This window comes from Akebia trifoliata, chromosome 11 (genome assembly GCF_017979445.1).
Source record: "Akebia trifoliata isolate Shusen 1 chromosome 11, ASM1797944v1, whole genome shotgun sequence".
Lineage (NCBI taxonomy): Eukaryota > Viridiplantae > Streptophyta > Magnoliopsida > Ranunculales > Lardizabalaceae > Akebia > Akebia trifoliata.
Window position 1 is genome coordinate 47,731,607 of NC_141385.1, and position 18,650 is coordinate 47,750,256.

Consider the following 18,650-nt stretch of genomic DNA (forward strand, 5'->3'; position numbering starts at 1 on the left):
TTAAGCAATGTAAGAGATAACCCCCGTGTTTTAAAACTGAAGAAATGCCCCCTTGACCAAGGCCTTGTTTGAGAAATTATCATAAAATGACCTAAATGCTCTTTTCTTCGAGCTAAAGCCAAAACCTTTTGATTTTTCTCCTAAATTTTATGTATCTTCAAGTTCTTAACCTCTAACGAATACATTCTTAACTTATTCAACCTTGTTTTCAAATAAAAATTCTTTGATTTTTCTACCCTAATTACATCTTTTTTTTTGTTTTGTTGTGATGATGGGTTCCAGGCCCTTAGACTCAACTAGCAACGACGAGACAATTGGTCTTTTAGAACCCCATATCTCGTCCAAATCCCTGAGGTACATACAATATCCCACAAATCACATATAACATATAAATAAGGATAAATCCTTGTGAGTGGCCAATGAGGATTGGAATCCATCTTTCAACTCTAAAAAAATTGATCTTATTCATTAGGTTTGAAGGTTGAAGGAGATATAACCTTAAAATTAAGGATGAAAGTATACAATTTTTTATCTTCAAACTATTAAACTTTAGGGTTAATTCCATTGGTCTTTTTGTTTTTAATTTTCAAAAATTCTATTTTATTCTTGAAATTTGAATGTCAAAGAAGAAGATAATATCTCAAGTTTAAAAAAAGACGATAAAAAAAATATTTTACCTAACATTGAAGATGTTTGGTGTTGAGAAGAAAATCAATTAGAGGTTAAAGATGAGGGCATGTAAAAGATTGAAGATAATAATTTTTCAAGAAAAAAAAAATGAAGGATTATCAAATAAATCAAAGTTTTTTACTCTAAAATTTTATATCAAGGATATTTTTAACAAGAGTTTGAAAACTAGGGTATTTCGGCCGTTTATTAATTAGTTAAGAGTAAAACTACAGTCAAGGGGGATTTGTAAATTTGAAAATACAAGGGTGCCTCTAATATTCCCCAAAACTTGGAGTGATATTTCTAAATTACCTAAAAATATTTATAACGTTACCGTTACAAAGGCGTTTTTAAACGTTGACGTTTACTCGAAAGTCGAGACCGCTTCCCGCGCTTGAGAAACACTAAACAGGAACAAAACCGTTGGCGTTTTTGGTTCTTTTCTGCAACTAAACACCAGAGACAAATTACAGCGAATCCATGGCAGATCCATCTCTTTCTATCAACTTGTTGAGGTTAAATAATTTAATATTCTAATAAAGATAGATTCCCCAAATTGTTTTTTGGTTTTTTGTTTTTAATGCATTTTCACTTGGACTTATGGGTTTGTTCTGGATAAGGTTATGCTGGCGAACCATCATTTTACACTAATTTTTGAGACTAGGGTTTATTTTTAGTGAGGAATTGAGATAAACATGGACTTACGTAGTTCAATGCATTTGATCTTGCAGCTTAAGGTCTTGGGATCTCTACTCATAGAGTTTTTGAAATCGACAAGATTCAATTTCCCTGTTTTACAACTAGTCGAAGTCGAAAAAGTGACCTTTTTTTTTAAATTTTAGCTTGAATTTCAAAGTCAAACCGTGTTTTTTTCTTGTTTGATAATGCTAGTGGTCTCATTAGTTGAATCTTTTTAACTATAAAAGCATAGTTGTGATAGACCCTTTGATCATTATTGATTAATTTGACAGAAAAAATGTCGTTTCGAGATTTTGTTTTGAAGTTAGTCTTATTGTGCTCTCTTGTACCCATAGTTGTATCTGTGGAGATAATGAGCTCTCAAGTTGAAATTGAAGCCTTGAAGGCTTTTAAGAATTCAATCAGCCACGAATCGGTTGAAGTGTTGGTAGATTGGATTGATGGGAACCATCATTGCAACTGGACTGGCATTGCTTGTGATCCTTTATCTAATCGTGTCATTTCAATTTCTTTGCCTGAGATGCATCTCAAAGGTGAGATCTCCCCATTTCTTGGAAACATCTCAAGTTTACAAATTCTCGATTTAACATCGAATGTGTTTACAGGTTTCATTCCTGTTCAGCTTGGGCTTTGCTCAAAGCTTACTGATTTAGTATTATACGAAAATTCTTTAACTGGTTTGATCCCGACAGAATTTGGAAACCTTAGAAATCTGCAGAGTTTGGATCTTGGGGAAAATCTTTTAGAAGGAAGCATCCCCATGAGCATCTGTAATTGTTCAGCCTTGTCTGCGCTCGGCTTAATCTTGAACAACCTTACCGGTACAATCCCTTCTTGCATTGGTGACCTTGTTAATCTACAAATTTTTGTAGCTTTTTCAAATAACTTGGTAGGTTCAATACCTGTTTCCATTGGTAAGTTGGGTGTTTTGCAATCTTTCGATCTGAGTCAAAACCAGTTGTCGGGAGTTATACCTTCGGAGATTGGGAACTTATCCAAATTACAGTATCTTCAGTTGTTTGAAAACCAAATTGTTGGAAAAATCCCACCCGAACTAGGACGATGTAAAAATCTCGTGTATTTGAACCTGTATTCCAATCAATTAACAGGAAATATTCCTTCTCAGCTTGGAGATTTGGTCAACTTAGAAATGCTAAGGTTATACAAAAATATGTTATCTTCGACAATCCCTCCCTCGTTGTCCAAATCAAAATCATTGACCCATTTGGGTCTTTCGGAGAATAAACTAATTGGAACGATTCCTTCCGAACTCGGGTCTCTGATGTCTTTACAAGTGCTGACCTTGCACTTGAATAACTTTACCGGGAATATCCCTTTGTCTTTGATGAACCTGACAAACTTGTCATATTTGTCTCTGAGCTTCAATTCCATAGGAGGCGAAATCCCATCAAACTTTGGATCACTCTATAATTTGAAGAACATTACCCTGAATAACAACCTCCTCGAGGGTGTGATTCCATCCAGCATTATCAATTGTACTCATCTTCTTAATATAGGTGTGGCTTATAATAGATTAACGGGGAAAATCCCCGAGGGTCTAGAGCATTTGCCGAACTTGACCTTCTTATCCGTTGGGGCAAACCAATTGTCTGGGGAAATCCCAGAAGATCTCTTCAATTGCACCAATTTACATACTTTGAATTTAGCACAAAACAATTTCAGCGGACCTCTCACACGGAGCATTGGCAAACTCTTTAGCCTCTCAAAATTGCAGCTCAGCTCAAATGCTTTCTCGGGACCAATTCCTCGTGAGATTGGCAATCTTAGCCAATTGATCAGTTTGAAACTAAATCGAAATTTTTTTACGGGTCAGATGCCTTATGAGATATCGAAATTTTCTCTCCTTCAAGGTCTTTCGGTGGGTGAGAATGCTCTCGAAGGAGTGATTCCTGAGAATTTTTTCAAACTGAAAAAGCTTACCGATCTTCGGTTGGAGCTTAACAAATTCACTGGTCCCATTCCCGATGTCCTCTCAAAACTTGAGTGGCTTTCATACTTGGATCTCCATGGAAATAATCTTGAAGGGCCCATTCCAAGAAGCATGGCTTATCTTAATCGACTTATGACATTGGATCTGTCTCACAATCATCTCGTGGGATCTATTCCTGGGTCTGTGATAGCTGGCATGAAAAATATACAAATGTATCTAAACTTGTCACACAATTTCTTGGTTGGAAGTATTCCAGATGAGCTTGGTGGATTGGAAATGGTTCAAGCTATCGACATCTCAAACAACAATCTGTCCGGAAGCATTCCTATAACACTTCGAGGCTGTGAGAATTTGTTATCGCTTGATCTTTCCGGAAATAAACTTTTCGGTCAAATTCCTAGTGATATTTTCTCTAAGCTAGATTTGCTAACAAGTTTGAATCTTTCGGGCAATATGTTCGATGGAGAACTCCCAATAAACATCTCTGAGCTGAAACATCTGAACTCACTGGATCTTTCTAGAAACAAGTTCAGTGGAAGGATTCCCATGAGCTTCACAAATCTTTCCACCCTGAAACATCTCAACCTTTCTTTCAATCAACTCGAAGGTCCCATTCCCACAAATGGAATATTTGGAAACCTGAGTTTATCGAGTTTGGGAGGTAATCCTGCACTCTGTGGAACTAAACTCCTCAGATCATGCCAAAACCACTTAACCTCCTCCTCACACCGGTTTTCCAAAAAGGCTGTATTTGTTCTCATTCTTGGATCGGTTATCATGTTCTTACTTCTAGTCGGCGCGATTTTAACCCTTCAAAGATACAGAAAAAAGCCAAAGACAAAGCAAGTTGAGAATCCGGAACCACGATATCCTTTAGCCCCAGTACTCAAGAGATTTGATCAAAAGGATTTAGCAATTGCAACGGGTTTCTTTAATGAAGATAATGTGATTGGTAGAAGTGGGTTGAGTACCGTTTACAAGGGTAGACTGGAAAATGAGGTGGTCATAGCTGTAAAGAAATTGAATTTGGAACAGTTTTCAGCCGAGTCTGATAAGTGCTTTGACGTAGAATTGAAGACGTTAAGTCATTTGAGGCATAGAAATCTGGTTAAGATAATCGGTTATGCTTGGGAGAGTGGAAAATTAAAGGCTTTGGTTCTGAAGTATATGAAGAATGGGAGTTTGGAAAACGTCATACATGATCCTCAAACGGATATCTCACGGTGGACTTTGTCTGAGAGGCTTAAAGTATGTGTTTCTGTTGCGAATGGGTTGGTTTACTTGCACTCAGGTTATGGTGTACCCATTGTTCACTGTGATCTAAAGCCTTCAAACATTCTTTTTGATGAAGATTGGGAGGCCCATGTAAGCGATTTTGGAACAGCTCGGATTTTGGGTGTTCATCTCCAAGATGGAGGTAGTATTTCCTCGGCGTCCTCTTTATTCCAAGGCACAATAGGATACTTGGCACCAGGTATTTCTTTTCAAACCTTTCTTCCAATTGTTTGTTTGTATTTAGATAGATATATGTGCTAAGGACTGTAAGAACAACGTGTGAGGGCTACGAGACCATTCAATCAATGGTTCCTACCTAGGAAACATTCTAAAGAATGGTGGATTGGATTGGATCAATGGGTCCTTCAGAAGATTGGATTGGATCGTTTAACCATCTATCTGTGCTTTTTTTCTCTACCATTTGCCATATTCTTTATGATCATCTCAATGTTCAACAGTTATACAATTTCTTTAATGCTTCTTCTCACTATAACGAAGCATATTTTCATTCGTAGAATTTGCGTATATGAGGAAAGTTACCACGAAAGCAGATGTCTTCAGCTTTGGTATAACAGTCATGGAGTTCCTAACCAAGAGAAGACCAACGGGGACCATAGAAGAGGATGGGTTTCCCATCACTCTGCGTCAATTCGTGGAGACTGCCCTTTTGAATGGGTTCAAAATGCTTCTTCAAGTGATAGATCCTGATCTAGCTTTGAGTGTCTCTACCCAACAAGAGGAAGGGAAAATGGTGGAGCTCCTTGAACTCGCCATCTCTTGCACTTGTCCTACCCCGGAGGATCGGCCTGACATGAATGAGGTGTTGTCTTCCCTTTTGAAGATAAGCAAGTTCGTGTAAGATTACATCGAACCCATGATCTCATCCTCAATGTAGATTATGCAAAATATGGGATTCAAATCAGATCGAAGTTGAACCCAACATTGAGATCTTTGTCTCGAAAGGAGATGACTTACCATTATCCAGGACAGATAATCTCATCAATACTAGAGTTTCAACTTGTTAGATGGAGGAAAATATTCTCATCTTGTAGCTTATGTCAGTCAAAATATCAAATTTTCTTCATGTTTTTGTTATAATTTGACTAGTTGATTATAATAAACTTATTTCCTTTATATTATTATGTTAAATTAGCTTCTATCTTGATTTCAGTTTCTAGTCTAACCATGTAAATTCATCAAGTTGGAGTGCTTTTTCTACTACGTTCTCTTCATCTAGAGACTCTGTGAATGAAGCTTGGAATTACAGATTGATAGAAAAGCAAGGATATGGACTTTGTATAACTAGGTAACACAAAATAATGTTTTGAGGACAAGAATTGTTCTTGGTTCAAAAATAATTTATTTTCCCACCCCATTGAAAGAAGTGAAATTGTTCTTCCCAATGATAATGGCTTGGGCAATCCATGCGAAAGGGCCGATTAGTCACAAAATAGCGGTTGCATGCACACCAAGCAAGATGCATCCACTAATATGAGGAGTAATGCATACTAAGGAAACCTGACAAAGAAGAGATGTCATTCCTAGCAAAACAACTTGGCAAAGTATGTACTTTATAACTCTGATAAAATCATATCTCAAGGGAGTGATGTAGGATGAACGACACTTGATGAGAGAAGGGGATTTTGACTGGACAACGAAGGATATAACCAAGGAATAGCAATCACTATAAAAAGGAGATCTTCAAGGGCAACTAAGTTACGTAATTTCTCTATCGATGATCTCATTATTCTGTTAAAATTGCAACTGACTTAATTGTCGGAGTGTGATCACAAAACACACAGAACATCATGACGAAAATAGAAACACGTAGATTCTAATAGTTGGAGGTAGATAATTTATATTGAATGATCTTTAATTTCATCAGATTTTTCTATCAATTTGAGATACTCTCAAGAGTAAAACTACCTTCAATCCCCATACATGTACTCAAATGTAGAAGATTTCATGCACTTCAAGCTTTGTATTTTCAAAATATGAATCCTTTGTCAAATGAGTCGTGATAATTTAACGCTCTTTTATTTGTATGCTCCCTTCACAGAACCGTACAAAACCATACATGTCTATCCCTGTGTATCCCGAAGCAATGGATCAATAGTTCTGTGAAGGGAACGTACAAAGAGTGTACCAAAAAGAACGTTAAATTATCACCATTCTTGTCAAATTTCCCCTTCACATACCACGCACTCAGCCCCTAGGACTGAAAATGTGTCGGCCGGGCCGGGCCGGAATGGGCCATATATTAATTTAACCAATATCCAATCAGGGCCCAACCCAAGTATTTAAGCCTATTTACAGCTTGGCTCACAAATTATATATACGCAAAGCAGGCCTAACCCCTGAGCCCAATTCTAAGCATCAATTAAGCTCACTCTGGCCCGAACTGAAAACTAAACGGTTTTACAACAGTTTCCAAACCCAATCCATGATGGGTGGGGCCAATGTAAAAATCCAGCCCATTGACATTCTCATCTTTAACATGTGAAAGCTTGAGAACTTTTATTGGCACACCAACTTTTACTTATAGCACACCAATCTGTTGAATTTCAAAAGTGTTGGTGTGTTGTAAGTAAAGCATAGTGTGCCAGTATAATCTCTCTAATTTTTTTTTTTTTTCTTGTCACAAGGTTGGTTTTCTATGGATTTAGTCCACATCGATTGGGAACAAGAGACTTTTAGTTTTTCAAAAGTCATTTTTGGGTTGGACTAATTGGCTCAAGGCACCCAATAGATTCCCCGTCGCATGCTGTACATTTGTTTGTGTCATTCTTAAAGAGAGCGACATTGTTTGCACCTCAACCTGGTTCTTATCACATTGCCCCCACTTAGCGATAGCCTTTGATGCCATCAAGTTTGTATGGTGTACACCTTCCAAGACACAATGATATTGTCCATTCAGAGATGAAACAATTAATCGTTGGGACAACGAATTCGACCGAGTAAAATATTCTAACAAATAAAAAAAAAAAATGTTGAAAAAATGAATAATAATAATTCTAGAAAAATGTTAAAAAATAATAATTGAGAGTTAAAGGTCAATAATTACAAAATTTAATGAATATATAATAAATTTTAAAACCATATCCACCCCCACATTATTTCAGCTCCACTAACAATTTCATTCAAAATATAACGTATACTTAGTCAAATGGGTGATTTTCTCACCTACCACGTGTCGCATGGTGTTTGAACAACTTCAGTTAATCCTGTCTTTCTTAAATGTTTATCGATCGCATGTTCTCACCATTATACATTTAAAACTAGGAGAGAACAAGGTCCAAAAAAGGAAAAAAAAAAGAAAGAAAAAAATTGGACCAGTAGTCGACCACGGATTCATTTTAGAAAATAATTATAATTACATGTCCATATCATGATTATAATATTTTCAAGCTCATTATATTTCTCCACTGATTGGTATAAGATTCCAGTCAATTTAGTAGATTTTTTTTTGGGTAAGAAGACTTGTTCCCATCAGACACAAGGAAAGCATCGATATCAACCACTCATATCTTGCCACGTATTATTCAACAGTATTTAAGGTGCTTTTTGATTTGTTGATGTCAAGTTTAATGTAACATGGGTAACATTTAGTAATTTTCAAGTGTTGGACTTTTCTATTGGGTTTGGTGAAATATAACAATGTTAGAAATTTCAAGGTACTTTCTCGCACAAATGCAGTTTATTTAGACTTCATGACACCCACAACCACTAGACATACTCTTTTGATGTGGTATGTGCTACACCACATGTCACATCAGGAGAGTATGAGAGAGTACTGAAAGAAAATCACAACTCTTAAAAGAAATATGAAGCATTACTAATGATTTTTAGCCATTGGATATGAGTAGCGATGTTAATGATCGGATGTGAATGGGTTTAGAGTTGATTTGGGACACATTTGATTAGACTCGAACTGATGATCAAATCCTCATTGGATTGGGTTTTCTTATTGATTCTCAATATTAAGATCCAAATACGGTAAGATAACTATCTGACCAGGATCTTACCGGATGAAGACATTGTTGATCCAAAAATGACTATAGATTATTCTTTTTGGATCCTTATTATTGTAGAGATCCTTATTAGAACCCAAATCCTTAATCTTGGTCCGAAGTTATTGGAATGGATTGGGTTTTGGGATTGAATCTGATCCATTGACAGAGCACTAAATTTAAGGATTTTTCATCACAAGGATCACGACTATATCATTGCTTATTTGGATATTGTGTGTCCAACGAAGTTGTACACTAGAATTTTGCTTTAAGGCACCTAGAGCAAATAGTTAGATTAGTGGTCGAGTGTAGCCACACCTAACTTTATGAAGTAGGTCAACTTCTTTTTGAATCAGTTACTAAATCATGGAATCGTACCATCAAGATTTTGATGGTTCTGATGTAACTACTTACAATGCTCTCTCTCTCTCTCTCTCTCTCTCTTCATAAGAACATAAGAACTATTTGATACAGTACTGCGCGATGTACTGAATCGAAATTTTTATATTAAAGAAATATTTTTTTTTGAAAAAAAAAGAAAGAAAAATTAACGGTCGTTTCCGTAACGGAGGCGGACAGTGTGGGAACGCAACGATTGAGCGAAGCAGCTGTGACGGTGCCACGTGACTGTTTCTTCTACTTTGAAGCCAGCCATAAGAACAAGTATACGAAAGAATAAATAGTACGAAAATATGAAAATAAGAAAATAGAAATTTATAAGGGTTCGTAGACCCTCAAAAGGTGACCAATTTTTTTTTTTTTATTTCTTGGGTCTGAAAAATAGGAGAAAAGCTGAATTTCGAAAAAGAATCGCTTTAATCTCGAGGTAATTCTTCAAGTAAAAGTTTATTTATTTTTTTATTTTTTTATTTTTTCCTTTAATTGCAACTGATTTTGATCATTTTTGGTAGTTTTTTTTTATTCTTTGATGTTCATCCATTTATAATTCCCTTTTCTTCCTGTTTTTAAATGCTTAAGAAGAAAATTATTTGGAAAATTGGATTGGACTCTGAAAAATGTAGTATTTTTGCTTCATCTTAGAGGTTGGGTTGGCAGTACCAATGAAAAAAAATGATTTTTTTTTGCTTAATTGTATGAGTTTGGTGTGAATTACTCAAATTAGATGTTATCAGAGTTGGAACTTTTCCAGCTTTCTTTTGAGCTGATCAATGGTCTTTTGACTTCTTTTTATTCTTTATGGTTTAGTAATTATGATGAACTATTCGAATTTCTTGGATAATTCATGTCCTTTAAGCTAGAAATACTCTTCAATTTTATTTATTTTTAAATTTCTCCATTCAAACTAGTAATGGTCATTTGAGTTCTTTTTGTTCTTTGGGTTCATCTTGTAGTTCGAAAAGGGACAATTAAACTCTAAAAGATTGCTGCCGGACACTACACACAGATATGAATTGGTGCTGCTTTGGTACCTCAAGAGTAGAAAGAAAAAAGGACGCTACTTATAACCCTCAAGAATTAACTGGTGAGGACATTTTTCATGTATTCAATTTTCGTCGGTTATGCATAAATTTTTTAAAATGAAAGTTGCATTATATATGTGTATATCTGAATCTAGTGGATGATATTGTTAGGATTTAGGACATTATTCTATTTTTGTTTCATTTTGGTGTCAATTTATGTGAATGAAATCATAAGTTAAGTTATATATCATAATTGTTTCTTGTTCTACAAATTATGCAAAATTTGTGATTTTCAATGACAGTATCTTTGTTAAGGCTATTATTTTGATACCCCTGCCCTCACCCCCCTTTGCCACACATTACCGTTTCAATTAAATAATTTTGAGATAGATTACGAAGATAATTCTTTTGCCTTGAAGCTTTTCTTGCCCCCAAACCTCTTGCCTAACAATCTCTGCCGTTGTTGAGGTAGAGGGGTTACGTGAGAAGTTAACGATAGAGAAGTCACATTCTGGTGTCTTGACCATATAATCTGAATTCTGTCTCCCCATCAAAGCACACCATATTCTAATAACCAAATGTTGAACTCAAATTTTCTGAGGGAACCTTACCTGAAATTTGTCCAAACCTAACAAGCCTTATTGCTAAACTAGAAATTTCATCATAAGGTATAACCCATGGAATCAATAGATTGGGATCTTTGCCTTCAACGTTTGAATTCGTGTCATGGGCACGTAAAACACGTTCACGAAAATCCGAATTCTTATCATCACGAATCTTTGGTTAAAACTCAAACCAACCAAATGTTTATTTTGCTCGGATGAATTATGGAAGAAAAGGACCCTCTTATTGATACTTGAAAGTTCTCGAGTTCATTCCTAAGAAAGTAGCTTCAGCAAAACTATACCTTCTGATGTGCCGATTCCCTCCAAGAGATTGGACGCCCCAAAGATTGTGCAACAAGGGGTGAGTCAGAGTGCAAAAGAGGGTTCCATATTCCCTTAATTGGACATGCTTATGCCCCTTTAATCATTCATTGGGAAGAGTTTTCATATCCATTTCTCCCCTTCCCCCTTCCATATTTTTCAAATTCCAAATAAAGAAGCTTGGAAAAATGGTTTTTATGATTATATTGTTTTACCTAATATGCTTTCTATCTCATCGATAATCATTGTCAAAATATGAATGGTTTGGTCTAGTTCATCTTATTGTTTTGTTTCAAATGAATTTATCATAAAGAGAAGCAGATAGAGAAAAAAAGAAGCTAAAGACTAAATGAATTCATCCTATGGATATTGAATCTGAGTCATGTCTTGCGGGATTTGGTTAGCTACCCAGCTCCATGTCTCTCTTGCTATCCATGTTGCACTCTTTCAAGCTCATATTTTAACGTATCTCATGCTGTTGCAGTCATGGATGTGTGGGACATAAAATGAGAATCTCATCTGGGTTTACCCGATTCTTATTATTTTAAAACGAATTTAACATTCAATGTGCTGTCGCCTAAGAAAACTTGGAAGTTCCTATATGGTACCTCATGTGTTGTAGATGATGCTATACCTTGTATTGAAATTTTGGAGTCTTCTATTAAAAAATAGTCGGCTTTCATTTGTATAAAAAATTTGTTTTATTTCTCATTCTATAAATCCATGAGAGCCCAATTTAGGTTATGCTGCCAAGGTTATTCTATTCTTTTGTCTTCTTCTTGATCCATTTTTTTTTTCCTTAAATTTTTTCCTTTCTGTCAGGGTCTTTGCCGGTTAATATCCGACTTTTCACTTACAAGGAACTGATATCTGCTACAAACAATTTTCATCCTAGCAATAAGATTGGCCGAGGAGGTTTTGGATCAGTGTACAAGGTAAATGGTTTTTACCTGTTTTGGTCCATGAAAGTAATGAGCATTAGTCTTTCTGAGGAGTTTCCATTTGTTCAAACATGCTTTGACAATAGTTGTTAAGTCTCTTACATAGTCCAACTTCTTTCGTATGTCAATGTCATAGACACTTTGGAAGGAGAGATCTTATGATTTTAGCATCATAGACACTGGTTCATATCCCATTCGTATGGATAGCTCTTGATTTTTGTTACTGTTTCTTTTGTTTTCCTTTTCTTGTACTTTTGGTTCATGAAAGTAATGAGCATTAGTCTTTCTGAGGAGTTGCCATTTGTTCAAACATGCTTTGACAATAGTCGTTTAGCCTCTTACATAGTCCAACTTCTTTCGTATGTCAATGTCATACACTTTGGAAGGAGAGATCTTATGCTTTTCACATCATAGACACTGGTTCATATCCCATTCGTTTGGGTAGCTCTTGATATTTGTTGCTGTTTCTTTTGTTTCCCTTTTCTTGTACTTTTCACTCTGGTTTGGTCACCTCAACCTCCCCCCCTCTTCTTTTAATAAAGATATTTTCATTCATTAAAAAAAAAATTAATAAATAAAGTTAAAACCACCAGACAATGATACTCATCTGTCAAGGGCATGATTCCAGATGAGTTGTGAACATTCTTTTGAAGAAAATCAGTCATGAAAACGTTAATTTTTGTGGTTCATGGTAAAATTTACACTTGCAGGCAACTTGTTGTACACACTTGAATCATCCTCTGTTCTACTCAATTGGACATTGCATTCTTGTGAGAAAAAATTGATCCCACTCCTTTTCCTGATTTTCCATTCTTGTGGTGAATGCCTTTTCTAGTGTATCGTTTGCTTGTTCTAAAGTGATAGAAATTAGCATGCCTATGGGAAGTACAGCTAACAGATAACTACAAAAAAAGATGAATTTAGTGCATTGCTTCCATGATCTGATTGCTTCAGTTAATTTTCATGCCCTAATGGACATTTTAAATATTGTTTTTGTCCATTCTCATGTTCACAGTATATATTTTTACTAATTTTATTGTATTTTTTTCTAGGGAATCCTTAAAAAGGGTACGCAAGTTGCTGTAAAGGCACTATCTGCAGAATCAAAGCAAGGGGTGCGTGAATTTTTGACTGAGATTGATATGATTTCAAATGTCAGGCATCCGAACCTTGTTGAGTTAATAGGTTGCTGTGTTCAAGAAAGTAACCGGATTTTAGTGTACGAATATGTGGAAAATAGCAGTCTTGATCGTGCATTATTAGGTAGATTTCTGCAAACATTGTAGTGTCAAAGGTGAACAACTTCTTAAGATCTTTATGCTGAAGGATTCTTTTTTTTTTTCTGTGCTTGCAGGTCCAAAGGATAAAAACATTAAGCTAGATTGGGGTATCAGATCTGCTATTTGTGTGGGTACTTCCAGGGGACTTGCATACCTTCATGAAGAACTTGAGCCACATATTGTGCACAGAGACATCAAGGCTAGTAATATACTTCTTGACAAGGATTTTGTCCCGAAAATCGGAGACTTTGGGTTGGCTAAACTTTTCCCTGATAATATTACTCACATTAGTACACGAGTAGCGGGGACAACGTAAGTTATTTTTCATAGTTATAGAAACTGTGACATTTTATGATATTGCTCCTTCCATGTTTTTATTTAATATTATACGTGAAAGTTACCTATCATTAAAATTCTTGTTGAAAATTTTGGTTTCCTTTAAATTCCCTCAAAATTGCATGCTAAATTATGCCATCCTTAATTTCATTGCAAAAGACAACTTTGCGAAATTTATCAAACTTGCAATAGTTCTGAGCAAAGAAATCCAAAATATTTGCAGTCTTTGAGGACCCTTGGAGGCATGTAACAGTAAACAATGGCATTATCATAATATATCTTCATAATTATTGGAAGATTGAAGCAAGAATGATATTTTCCCCCTCCATTGTGTGAGCTAGTGGTTACACTGGAACCCTACACGATGGGTATGGGAAAGAACACAAAGAAACTCAGGAGGAAACAAGGAATGGTCACCTCCATTCTTGAGACTACTTAATAATTCATATCTTCCACTCTGTTAACTAAAGATCAAATTAAGATACTGCAAATAAGATGACACAGCTACATTTCAAAACCTCGATCAGGTTTCTCCCCTTGCAACAGGTCTTAGAAAATATAAGCGACATCCAAGGGAGCCTGGCAAACATTAGAAATCACGAGGGTTCTTCTATTATACCATAGTTATTGTATAGTCCCGTATCATATATATTAGGAGGGTTGCAAAAATTCAGTCTTGCGGAGATTTCAACTGTTGTTGAATCATGATTAGCAAACATAGGCTGATAATACATGGTCTGCTTTATTTATATGAGTTATTTTCATCTATCAAAAAACAGAAAAGAAAAAAAATAGAAGTGGGATATATTCCAACACAGTTTGGTATTGTTTCATGCAGTGGTTATTTGGCACCAGAATATGCAATGCACGGTCAGTTAACCAAAAAGGCTGATGTATACAGCTTTGGGATCCTCATACTTGAAATAATTAGTAGCAGAGGCAATGCAGAGTCAAACTGGGGAGGGAATCAGAAGCTTCTACTTGAATGGGTGAGTGGGTTCTCCCTTTCTTAATTCTGTCTAACTCTTTTGTGTAGCATAGGAATTTATGGCAGTTTCCATCATTTTTTTGTGTGCTCCTGGCTTGCTTTCAATTACTGATTTCTAGGTTTTCCATCCCTTTTTGGTGATTGTTCTGGTACTGAGTTTAACAAATAATTCTAATGTTTCTATAGAAATTGGACAATTACTCCTGCCTATGTATTTAATAATAACATGGGTGTTATGGACTTCAACTGGATTGCTTTTTTTTTTTTTTTTTCCTTTTTTTAAAATTACAATCTGAATCAAACATAAAGTGAAGATGTTATGTTCTCAGCTAGAATTTACTGAGGCAAATTCTCTCTTGATTGCCCCCATAGCTCTATTAAGTGGTGCTCTATGTTACCAGTACACTTGGAATGTGTTGGAAGGGGTGACTCACGTGTCCCATGGGTTGTGGGGTGACACACATGAAAAAAGAGAGCTGCTATTGGCACACCAACTTTTACTTATTACACTCCAATTTAAAAATAAAGAAATAAGTGAATGGTTGAGAATATGCAAAAGTTGGGGGTGCCAGTAGAAACTGTCTTTTTTTTTTTATATTTTTTGCTAGAATTTTTAGTTTTTGGGTTTAGGATTTTATATGAGCCTAATCATGCTTGTAAGCAACTACTGAAATTGTTTGAACGAGTGTTATAATGTTTTGTAATGTTGAGATTATAATTTGAGCAAATCTTTGTTATGTTTGAAGAGTGTGTCTTAATGTTTAATTGGATTCTGATAAATAATTGAAGAAATTAGGGTGTAATAAGTAAAAGGTGGGTTGCCAATAGCAGCTCTCCAAAAAAAAAATGTGGGGTGACTCACATGTCTATGGGAATAGTTAGACTAAGGTGCTGTTTGTTAAACTGAAAAAAATAAGTGTTGAATAGCATTAAGCGCTGAAACTTATAAGCGTTGAATTTAAGTGCTGAAAATGTTCTTTGTTTAGATGCTGAATCATGTTTGTTACACATTGCTGAAACTGGTAAATTGTCTTTGTTACCCTTACAATTATATTATACATTGTTTGCATGTTTCAAATGCTTATTTATTATCAAACACAATAAAATATATTATTTCTTATAAAATTAAAATATAATTTATTTTTAAATAATAAATAATACTCAAATCTTCAATTTATAAATAATAATTTCTATTTATAAAAGCCCACAAATTTCAAATTAAAAATAATAATGTCATACAAGTCACAAAATTTGAAATCAACTTTAAAATAACTTAATTTTGGATGAATAATTTTCGATGGAAATGAAGGATGTGTAATTATAAAAACACCCTATGAATTAATAAGGGCAACCCACACTATAACAATTTTTTTTTGTTTTATATGGGTTAAAGTTTTTGGAATGAGCAAATTTTTAGTAAGGATGGTCTATATGGTCTAGAGATCATTCTCACCAAAAATCAGTCCATTTTGAAACTTCTAACTCGTCAAAAATAGCTTTAAAAAAAAAGGGACGATTTACGGTTCTTGAACTTGTTTTGATAAGGTTAGAAGTTTCAAGATGTGCTGATTTTTGGTGAGGATGATCTTCTCATTGTAGAGATCATCCTCACCAAAAATCAACTCATTCCAAAACTTTTAACCCATATAAGACAAAATAATTTAGTCATGGTGTGGGTTTATTAATTTGTGGGGTGTTTATATACTTATCCATGAGATATAAGAGGTAATATCCTTTTAAGAATAAGGGCATACTTGTCCATGCTCAAAAAAACAAAGGGCATTCTTATTCGTGTTGAAAAAAGTGAAGTGCTTACCGCTTTAGCACTTTTTTTCAGCATCAAAATAGTGCTGAAAATATAGAGTAAACAAACGCGCTATTTTGACAAAAGTGCTGAATTTAATTTTTTTCAGCAATAAGCGCTGAAAAATAGCGCAAACAAACACCACCGAAGTCTGGATACCCATGTATCAAAAACAAAGGTGGTGCTCTAATTTATGTCCCAACCAGTAGATTGCATGTTAAGTCCTGCCTTACCTACCAAAACACTAAAATAGGGAAGAACAACTTAAAGAATCAGAGATGTCCAAATTTCAAAACAAACAATGCATCATTTCATACTTATAGTGATTTGACTTTCTACACTTGTGGCATATTGCTCTGGCATTATTTTGATACCCAACTTGTAGTTCTCTTAACATCGAAAGGTTTGCATCGACAGGCATGGCAGCTATATGAAGAAGGAAAACTACTAGAGCTAGTGGATCCGACGCTAGAAGAATACCCAGAAGATGAAGTAGTAAAGTACATAAAAGTAGCCCTTTTCTGCACCCAAGCGGCAGCAAACCGAAGGCCTTCAATGACTCAGGTTGTTTCCATGCTCTCTAGAGACATTCGGTTGAATGAGAAGGAACTTACGGCTCCGGGCTTCTTTCATTCTGGGGGGGAGTACAGTGGGACCTCACCTTCTTCAACAAATAAAAAAACATCATCCACCAACTCTACTGGCCAAACTGTCACTCATTATCCCGACGATATCACCGAAGTTATTCCTCGATGATGATCTAGAGCTTGAATGCGGTCATTTTTAGTGAAACCAACATAATTTTGTAGAATCGGTTGTATTTTTTATTTTTCATGGATAGGATAAGACGAAGTTACCTGCAAATGCCCCAGAGGCTTCATAGTTGATCTTTTGCCTTTTGGGTTCTTTCTCCTACTTCAATTGTTTCTTATTGTTAATTGGAGAATCTTAGTTGTTTCTACATATCTGAGACGTTTTGACACATGGAATCATAAATGTCAGGTAGTATCTGAGATTGGTAGAAGTGTGAACTGTTGATTTTACTTCTACGTTCTATACCTTGGTAGGCATCAAAATTTTGAGTAGGCTCTTACACGCTTTATGAATCAAAGTAAAGTCGCCCCTAAAAGCGGGAAATAGGTTCGTGTGTCCAAATTGGGCCTATTGATTGGGATATGACTTCTAAAGATTGGGTTTGGATTTTCACAGATAAAGTTATAAATCTAAGTGATCCACATTAAATATTGGGCTCATACACTAAATAAAAATGGGTTAGCTCATGGTTAAGTCTAAAATCCAATGAAATGAATTTGATTAATAACCAAATCATATTTAAACCAATTATGTAAAATCCATCTAAGAAAGGGTCATAATGGAAAATACTCTCCTACCCTAAGTTTATAAATATCAAAGCCTCTCTCATTTGGAAAGGGACCTTGATCACTTTATCTGAGAATACAAAAGCTCTTCTTTTAAAGAAGAAGAAGCTCTCAAGTCCTCCTCTAGAGATGAAGTAAAATTTTTGAAGATTGACTCGGATTTCGATTAAAGAGAAAATCAAACCTAAAACCCTTCTCTGAAAGTCAAGATACCATTCTTAGTCGATCAAGTGTGAAGTCCAAAGAGAAGAAATTCATACAAAGACTTTACAGAAGATCACACACAACAAAATCACCATCAAAACAACCTTCTCAGTTGATCAAGTGCAAAGTCTGGAGAGAAGAAAACTACACACACATCAATACTATTTTTGTACTTGACTGTTAATTAAAGGATAGTACTGAGATCTCTATCTCCCACTCTCATCAAAATAAATAAATATCATTTGAAATCTCTTGTCACAAATCTTGAAGTAGATCTGTGAAATTTATTGTCGAGAATCGTTTCATGTCAACAATGATAACAAATTTATTAAACTCCCTCTCTATATCAGTAAATATGGCATCATCTGCTCATCAATACCAATCTTGGAACTAAAAAGTTTGGATGATCAAAAGAAATATCCAATTAGTGAACAATTTTAGATCCTAGATCTAACATAGGGTCATACTTGTGCAGGATCATACAACTTGAAATGAAAATTTACGATACTCTTGCACTGTCTATAGGTTTCAATTTCTACGATCCTAATATCATAGGACAAGTGGGTACCCTATGATTTCATCCTATCAGTGGATTCCTTTTGACATGGAAACATAGCAACCAGATGCTCATAGGATGATTGAAGAGAGAATAAAACAATACATGTCATAACTTCATTTCCCATCACAAAACAACATGAAAAATTGAATCATGTGTTGTGGTTTGTGGAGCCTGATAGTATTGGTCATTAACGAGGTACGGTTAATCA

General features: G+C 35.2%; 2 protein-coding genes across 2 annotated transcripts; both read left to right on the forward strand.

The window, feature by feature from the left end:
• Positions 1 to 1,197: 1,197 nt before the first annotated feature.
• On the forward strand, positions 1,198 to 5,751 carry FLS2 (Leucine-rich receptor-like protein kinase family protein). Its single transcript, XM_086459849.1, has 2 exons — positions 1,198 to 4,793; positions 5,110 to 5,751. Exons 1-2 carry the CDS (start codon positions 1,646 to 1,648, stop codon positions 5,451 to 5,453), a joined length of 3,492 nt encoding a protein of 1,163 aa, XP_086315975.1. The 5' UTR covers positions 1,198 to 1,645; the 3' UTR covers positions 5,454 to 5,751.
• Positions 5,752 to 9,270: 3,519 nt separating this feature from the next.
• On the forward strand, positions 9,271 to 17,215 carry LOC147392237 (cold-responsive protein kinase 1-like). The gene is made up of 7 exons (XM_086459492.1): positions 9,271 to 9,430; positions 9,957 to 10,087; positions 11,774 to 11,886; positions 12,945 to 13,155; positions 13,247 to 13,484; positions 14,347 to 14,497; positions 16,718 to 17,215. Exons 2-7 carry the CDS (start codon positions 10,012 to 10,014, stop codon positions 17,054 to 17,056), a joined length of 1,128 nt encoding a protein of 375 aa, XP_086315618.1. The 5' UTR covers positions 9,271 to 9,430; positions 9,957 to 10,011; the 3' UTR covers positions 17,057 to 17,215.
• Positions 17,216 to 18,650: the final 1,435 nt, after the last annotated feature.

Excerpts from the sequence above, each read along its gene's own strand:
- FLS2 (XM_086459849.1), top strand. The coding sequence starts at position 1,646 with ATGTCGTTTCGAGATTTTGTTTTGAAGTTAGTCTTATTGTGCTCTCTT. Across the intron at positions 4,794-5,109 it reads AATAGGATACTTGGCACCAG|AATTTGCGTATATGAGGAAA; the intron begins GTATTTCTTTTC and ends TTTCATTCGTAG.
- LOC147392237 (XM_086459492.1), top strand. The coding sequence starts at position 10,012 with ATGAATTGGTGCTGCTTTGGTACCTCAAGAGTAGAAAGAAAAAAGGAC. Across the intron at positions 11,887-12,944 it reads GTTTTGGATCAGTGTACAAG|GGAATCCTTAAAAAGGGTAC; the intron begins GTAAATGGTTTT and ends ATTTTTTTCTAG. Across the intron at positions 13,485-14,346 it reads ACACGAGTAGCGGGGACAAC|TGGTTATTTGGCACCAGAAT; the intron begins GTAAGTTATTTT and ends TGTTTCATGCAG.